This window comes from Geospiza fortis, unplaced genomic scaffold (genome assembly GCF_000277835.1).
Source record: "Geospiza fortis unplaced genomic scaffold, GeoFor_1.0 scaffold40, whole genome shotgun sequence".
NCBI classification, from domain to species: Eukaryota; Metazoa; Chordata; class Aves; order Passeriformes; family Thraupidae; genus Geospiza; species Geospiza fortis.
Window position 1 is genome coordinate 23,861,555 of NW_005054297.1, and position 8,434 is coordinate 23,869,988.

At 36.6% G+C, this 8,434-nt stretch overlaps 1 protein-coding gene across 1 annotated transcript in view; it reads left to right on the forward strand.

Annotated features, from left to right (window-relative positions):
* Positions 1-7,336, forward strand: part of AADAT (aminoadipate aminotransferase) — a 14,829-nt gene extending 7,493 nt beyond the window's left edge. The window contains exons 8-13 of the mRNA XM_005415551.2: positions 842-938; positions 1,756-1,817; positions 4,082-4,146; positions 4,635-4,741; positions 5,360-5,461; positions 6,653-7,336. Of these exons, the coding sequence (XP_005415608.1) occupies positions 842-938; positions 1,756-1,817; positions 4,082-4,146; positions 4,635-4,741; positions 5,360-5,461; positions 6,653-6,694 (475 nt within the window). The 3' untranslated portion in view covers positions 6,695-7,336. The remainder of the gene's footprint in view (positions 1-841; positions 939-1,755; positions 1,818-4,081; positions 4,147-4,634; positions 4,742-5,359; positions 5,462-6,652) is intronic.
* The last annotated feature ends 1,098 nt before the right edge of the window (positions 7,337-8,434 follow it).

The following is an 8,434-nucleotide window of genomic DNA, read 5'->3' on the forward strand; positions in this document are numbered from 1 at the left end:
ATTTTTCACAAACTATTCATAGGATTGTACGGATACGTAGCCTTCCAGTTCTTTCAGTTTGTTTCCCCCGCCAGAAAAAGAACCAACTTGGCTGTTTTCCATTTCACACAAGTCAATGTATTTGATTTTTAGCTTGCTTTTGTCTGTTAACCTAATAGACATAAAAAATTAATGTGAAGTCTGCATTGGCAGCCAGTGGATTATAACCCATCCTAGAGAAAGTGAGGAGACAACATAACGCTAAGTGTGATTGCATTTTCAGAAGTGACACCACAAAATGGCATGACACAGTATTATCTTTTCCAAAGACACATATGAGTTTAGGGGTTCCATTTTTCTTCAAATAAAAACTTCAGCCAATCTCTAAAGATAGGTAATAAGAATTGAAGCATAAGTAACCATCTAGTTTATCAATCTATATTCCATTCCTTCTGCAGTACTGAAAGGGAATGAAAGAGTAAAGCCATTTGCCACTTACCTGTTTGTCATAAAGTCTGAGCATTCATGATCTTTTATTATGGGAAAACTTGTCTTTCCTTCCATTTGATTCATGTTATCTTTATGGTTGCAGAAGATAGCTTCCAAACATAGATTTTGTCCTGAAGCCTCATAACTAAGGAGCTACTATAAGCATTAAAACCTCTTAAATGTTTTTATTTCATTACTTTGATACTCGGCTTCTAAATTGTATAACCTGAGGGCAGTATTAAGATACAGATAAATTTGAATGCATAAGAGATCCTTACAATATCAATAAAATTGTTGAATGTTTTCCCACATATAACTCAAAGTATTAGCACATTGCATTTCTGTGGTAACTTTTTGTTTGTTTGGTTTCCAGTTTAAGAATTGGTTTTCTGACGGGTCCCAAGCCTCTCATTGACAGAGTTGTTCTACACATTCAGGTGTCAACAATGCACACCAGCACTTTCACACAGGCAAGTACCAAGCCACCAAATGAATTGTATTTAGAGAAGATAACATATCCCAAATTATAAGAAACTGCAAGCAAACAGCTTTGAACTTTCACAGTTGCTCTGCACTTTCACAGTTTTGTTTATGCAAATTCATTGTCAATTCTGCCAAAGGAAGAGAAACTATCATAGAACTCGGAACCAGAGCTAGAGGGTTGTCTCAGTACACAGATAGTTCAGCTGATATCCCTTAACCCTCAGATTTCAAGAATCAAGTTTTGAAATACTTTCTCTCTTCCTGGTAGGTTCTTTTGAAAAACCTTAATGTAAAGCACAGTATGGAAGAAACACTCATTTTTTATTCTACTTTTCAACTAAAACAATACTGGCAGCCCACAAAGACATTTCAGAGCAAGCTGACAACTACAGCCCCTTTATGGTTAGTACTAAGGAAAGGAGACAGTGAACACATCTAAATACGCCTTCCATCTTCCAGCTCCATTAGTTCGTCCCTGTTAAAGCAGAGAGGCTGATGTGGACAGGAAGGTAAAGCAATATACACTGCCTTCCTTTTTCTCCCTATGTACCATATTTAGCTCTTCATGTATTTTTCCCTCCCCCCACCCCAGCTTCCAAATACCATTGCCATGATCCTTGGAGACACCAGTAACATGGACAATAATAACCTTGGCACCTCCGTTTATAAGGGCTCCAAGAGACCCACATGCAATTTCATGTCTGGGCAATGTTGAATAGTGCATCTAGTGGCCATGGATTTTTTGATGATTGTGGAACAGTCCTGTTTAAAACATGGTATTGATTATGTGTTTTATTTCTTTAGATTATGATATCACAGCTCCTTCAACAATGGGGACAAAAGGGTTTCTTGGAGCATATAGACAGGTAGGGTTATGTTCTATGCTGAATCATCTGTCATTCTGCTACTTGTTGCCTACAGCAAACATTCTTTGTAGTAAACAAGTCAGAGGAGGTGCACCAGTATTAGACCAGGTAGGTAAAACAGGTCACCAAGACTGTTGGGTTCACACAAGAGCCCTGAAGAGACACAGTGTGAGGTTGCAGGCAGGTCAGGGCATGTCACCTACCACTCCAGGCAGACAATCTGCTTGTCCATTGGCACAGACATCATGCAGCTCCCACCTGAAGGGAACTTGAGAGGATCCTGGAAGCATCAAGCCAGTGAAAAAAGTTTTGATCCCTGCTAAAGTGTTAGGGTCTATAGCAAAAGCTAAGATCTCTGAGCACGGGATCTATTGTGAAAGAGTCAGCATAGCCTTTATAAAGGGAGTTCACTATGTTAGCAGGAATTTACACTCTTGCCATCTTTGATCTCCTGATTGTGGATACTGATGGAAAAACAGTGACGCTCATCTACACACACTAAACATTGCCTCTCACTGTTGGAGAGCACTGGGCTACCATCTAACTCACAAGACATTTCTTGCATACTAACTGACACACATTTAGTTTTCATTTATTATGCAGGAGGAACATAGTTTGTCTTGACAGTCAGTGCCTCATTTTATATGCTCTACTTGGATATCATTAGAGCCCCATGTTTCTCACTTCAGTAGGAGTGTGCTACACTCTGCAAAGGCCTGTAACAGCAGCATGAGCAAAACATGCAAAAGTTCTTATATCTTACTGTAACAGCCACTTGTGTCCCCTTGATGTTCATGCTGTTAACAGCAATATTCGAGGAAAAAAACCCAAACCAGACACATCAGCCTTAGCATTGCTTTGTTTTAAGATTTAAGAACATAAAGAGAAATCTCACAGAGGAACTTCAGTCACACTTTAGCTCAACTTTCAGTGGTGCCCAAAAAATAAATCCCAAATGCATCTCTTCACTTACCTCTTTCTTGTAGGTCAAAAGGCAGCCTTGATCAAGCTTGAAGGCTGTTCTTCCACTTAAACAAATGAAAATAGAACTGTAGTGGGGCAGCTGCAGTACTTTATAACCTTACTGATGAAGCTCCACAGCTGACTGCAATCTCCTCCAGCTGATTTCACTTGTACAAGGGTGAGGCGTTAGATCAGGCTTTGGAGTACAAGATTGGTTTTTTTTGGAGCAGCTACATTTTTGGGGAAATTTCATCTTAGAAGTTGTTATGTTTTCAACATGTAATTTAAATGGTAGCAGGATTTGCAATTTTGGTAAAAGCTGCACAAAGGAGATTTGCTCTCTCATATAGAATGGAGCAATAAATATACTGAGCCCCAAAACTGTTTAAGTTTCTGGAGGTATTGGTGTTTGTGTATCTGTGTATCAGATGTAATAAAATACATCCATAAATCAAAACTATTGGTTCAGAAAGTATTTTCAAAAATACAAATGTAAAATTATGTAAATTATGCAAATTACTAAGGATGTTTTCTCAAGACATGGGAACACATTTGCATTTGAATTATGAGCTCCGTATTGGGCATTTCTCTTGTGTCTTCTATTGCACAGCTGTGTCATTTTATGTTTACAAAAGCCACTGCATGTGACTTGTCCATGGTGAAACCTGGGTTAGGGTCATTTTTCCCAGTAAGTGATTAAATTATTGAAAGAGATTATATTATTTGAAAGTTTTAATTAAAGTATGAAGGAAGTATGTCCAAAAGCCTAGAAAGGGGTAGCTGTCAAATAGCTGTGACAGGTTTATCATATGATTTGCTTTTTACCTTGTCTAATGTCATTTCCATGAGTACCTCTTACACAAATTCAACCCAAATGCACAAATATTGTCTGTGCTTTTGCATAAAGTCCCTAATTTTTTTCAGTGTGTGTGTTTTGTGCAATAAATACTGTTAACAGGATTTTTATCCACTGCTATAATAGACAGATTGGATGTAATATATAAAAGGTTTCTGTGATATGTGTAAAGCTGAAGAAACAGCTATACAGGGACTTCCTCTGTCTGGTTGATCAGTGCTCTGTTGGAGATGCAGTGAAGCAGTAAAGACTTCTTGGATGCTTATGCAAAGTTTTATATACACAGTATACTCTGTTGTGCCCACCTAGGATATGCTTATATTTCTATTAAATGTGCTTGTTCACTTGAGTTGTTCAAGTAGAAAAGCTTTGTTTCTCCCTCCAGAAACAAAAAGACTCTGAAAGGATATGAGTTCATGACTTTGAATTGATGTTTTGCTTTCAGAGTGGTGGACTTCTACAGGATCCAGCGGGATGCAATGCTCACTGCTGCTGACAAGTGGTTAAAAGGTCAGAGTGCAACACAATAATCACTTAATTTTTTTTGCTAGCTATTTATCATCCTTGTGCTCAAGATAAATCACTTAAGTTCATCTCTCGACTGAAGTGGCAGATAAGCACTATAAGCAAATCAACTGCATTAAATATCAAGCTTAGGACAAATTCTCTATTGCTACATTTTTGCGCTTTCTGGAAGGACAGGAAGATAGATGGTGATGAAAAAAAGCTCACCACATTACTATTTAAAGCAATTTTACAAAGAGCCTGTATTTCACTTCATTATGTTCTTATACTTTTGATGTTTCAAACATCTGTCTTTAAAAAATCTCTGAAATAGTGACCTTAATTTAAAAGAAATACAAAAAATCACTATAGCAATAGTGATAATAATGTTTGTATCAGCAAATCTAAAACATCACTGAATCTATGATGTGTCCATTAGAAGTGGGACATAAGTTTATTCCTTGATTCCATTTTCTCTCTCTCTCTTTCTCCAGACTTGGCAGAGTGGTACCCTCCTGCTGCTGGCATGTTCTTATGGATCAAAATTAAGGGTATTTCTGATACACAGCAGCTGATAATGGAAAAGGCTTTGAAGAAAGAAGTATGACATGTGATTTAATGACTTGTGACCTTAAAACAAAAAAAAGGGAGGGATAAAATATCTGTATTTATCCACATGTGCACACTTAAAAAAGCAGGGGGACTTGCTGTGCACCATCATTAAGTCTGCAAGTCAGGCACTGGGGCAAGTTAGTGACTAATAAAATCTTTTCAGCATTCAGATGTTGATATTTTATCCGTTTACTTAAACTGAAACCAATATAACATATATGTATCATTATATATTACATATATATAATTTGTATACCTCTATGTATGATGGCTGTTGACTAAATTTTTTTAATGAGAGAAATTAAATTTTGTTTTATTTCTCCAATTTATAAGATCCAACACTGAGTAAGCTACACCCCAGGTGCCTCTAATCATTGCAATGATATGAACAAGACCTGGTAACCAAAACCAAAGACCCCTTGGTTTTATTACGAAAAGTCTGGTTACAGGTTGCATATTTTTGTCTTCTCATTTTGAAAAAAAAATATATTACACCACGCTCACACTTACAAGTCTGTAAGCACTGAGCTTTCTCAAATTTAATTTAACATAGTGTTTTTAAAATGTAGAAGTGGTAACAACTGTGTGGTTAATCACTTTTTCATAGGTATTACTGGTTCCTGGAGGAGCATTCAATATTGATAGTTCAGAGCCTAGTTCTTATGTCAGAGCCTCCTTCTCTCTGCCTTCTCCTGCCCAGATGGATCTGGTGAGATTTTCTTTTTTTTACATTCTTATCAAGACAGTTTCTCACACAGTAATGCTCCTTTATATTTTTTCTTGAATTTTAGAGGTTTTAGTCTGTAGGTGATTAAGCAGTACTTTCACAGCAGTATTAACTGTTCGTTAAGCAAGATACTCATCCAAATGATCTGCAAGATCCCAAATTTTGAGGACCACTTAGAATTTTTCTGTGTATCTCATACATACAATGTCTCATAGTTAAACCTCCCAGACATTATTTATAAATGCTTTACTGAAGCCGGAATATTTGCTTAAGCATTAGCAGGCATCATGTATCTTTGAGACTTTGGATTCCCAAGATTCTGAGATTGAATTACCAGTGTTCTTTTTTTGTGTGTGTGTTGGCAAGTCTTTGTAAGAAAGACTATTGTTTTCCTTTCATACAATTTACATACATGCTTTATTTTGTTATTTAGTAATTTATTTATTATTTATTTTGTTTATTTAATTTTTATTTATTTCTTATTATACCTGATACTATTATCAGGAACTAATCTTTTATGTGTGTTAGGAGCATTTTTGATGTTATTTGGCTCTATCTATAAAATCAGTGGGAGAAAAGATAGGAGACATTTATTTGTGCAAATTTAATACTGATTTGATTGGGGGCTTGAAACAGTTCAGTATTTGTAGTTGTACTTTCATGCCGTTATGAAGGCTTGTAACAGATAAGTGTCTCTTTTTAGTTCTCCTGTATTTCTTCTATATTTTCCTTTTTCTTTGTTAAAGTAATTCATAACCATACTATTGACAGTCAAGCTGTATTTTTATATGCTTCCCCACTCAACTGTTCTTCCTTTTTTTCCACTTCTGGAGTCCCTGGGCAGCAATACTGAGTTAAAAGAGATACTCTTTCAGGGATCACTAGTTTGTTAGAAGTTATATCTGAGCTCCAAATAACCTTTGAACATCAATATATGCATTTTTCTGTTTCAGAAATCTCTGCCTTTTATTTTCTATCAGAGAATTGGAAGCTTTGTGCAGTCAAACCCCATACAGGATTTTATAAAAGGAAAAGAAAGAATATCAGCAGAAGTTTGCATTGTAAAATATTGATTCTATATGGTTAGGGCAATTTTAGTAGCTTTACAGGTTTGACATGTTCCCTATTCATGTAATGCTGAAATATAAATTCGAACCATATTTTTCATTGCAGGCCTTCCAGAGACTGGCTGACCTTATAAAAGAATCTTTGTGAAAAACCTAAATAGAGCTCTTGCAGTAATAAAAATCATCTCCAGAAAATAGTTATTAACATTTGGATTTCATCAGAACACTTTATAAGCAAGCACAATACAGTGGATGTTTCCTTACATATTTTCAGCTAAAGAAAAGACTGAAAATGAAAGAGAAAAACAATTTGCCTAATTTTTTTTTGACAGGACATTGCATTACAAAATGTATCCAATTCAGAAACATTTAAAATACTCAAAGCCGAAATGTTCTATTTCCTGTAAAATCCATGATTTTGTTAGATTTAAATTGATTTTTGTTCTGACTTTTGTTTTCCATTTGAGTTGAGAAACAAAAATCATTTATTTAGAAAGTTGCACTTGAGGTGGTCTTAGCCACTATTACTTCTCACTATTAATATCAACTGATACATTCCTCCAAAATCTTACGTTGGGATTGTCTCGTGGGTCACTTCCATTCTTGTCCTTCTGTATGGCATCTGGTTTTAATGATTTGAGGATTAGTATTTAGTTCTACTGAAGTTTTGTCAGGTAAAGCTGATGTAACTATGTTAAAAAAATTAAAACTGTTCCAATAAAAGGAGGCTATGATTACAAATAAACTGAGGTCCATTGCAATTTGCAAGGATATTCTCTAATTTGTAAAAGGTATTCTGATTGCTGTTTTTACTTCAGTCTGTGAATAATTACTCTGTACCTGTGGTAGAAAATCTCTGGTTTGCCAAGGCATGTGGATGTACTAAAGGAACTACTCCTGGTTATTCAGTCAGATGTGATTGTGAATGGAGGCTGTAAGTAACTGAAGAGGGGGCATGGTGGAATGGACACTACCCTGACACTGCCAGATGCAAACAAAATGAAAAAATAAAGAGATGTTTCAGTCTCTTATTCCTTGGTTATTGTCATCCCAAACATTTGATACTCAGCAACAGGTACAAAACTTCAAAAAGTTTCAACTGAACTGATTCTCCAAGGCTTCCTGTTTGGATCAGTGACTTCAGTTTTATTCACTGTTTGGATGAAAGCACTATGATTTTCCACCAATATCAGATGGCTGTTTCTTTATGTGCAACTGTTCAGAATTTCAAAGTAAAACATTGTTCAAGGATCTAGTTATCCATTCAGCAGCCCAGGCAACCCAAGCAAATAAGGGCCAGGCACAACCTTTCTTCATTGGAAGTTTCACAACAGAAATTATTACTACAAATTATTATTAATACAAATTATTGTAATACTTACAGTAATTTTCATTCCCTCTTTTCCCCCTAGTTATAAATAGCATGTGTCACAACAAACTAGCACAGATATATGCTTTTCCCAGCATCCCTCCCATTGGCAGCATCATTCCAGCACTCCAGCCCAGCATCACTTTTCATGACAGTCTCAAGCCTTTTCATTTAGTCACACATCCACACCATCTAGAGCAGCATATCTAAGATCAATCCTTTGCTCAATTCCCAGATTACTGCAGCTTTTAGGTAAATACACTGGAGAGGAACTGACATAGGTGGGCAAGGTGGTGCAGTGGATGGGGCTGGCCCCTCTGCAGAGTCAGGCTGGGCTGGGGCAGCCAGGACCCAGGGAGTGACAAAGTGTAGGGAGAGCCTGCAGTCCCAGATCTGCTCTCAGGGTGCCAACACTGTCTTTGAAGACAAACTTGTCTCATTTTACATGGTTCGATGGTGCTAATGGGGGATCCAAGCTAGCAGTGCCTCCTGTGCAATGCTGCTCAACAGGAAGTATTC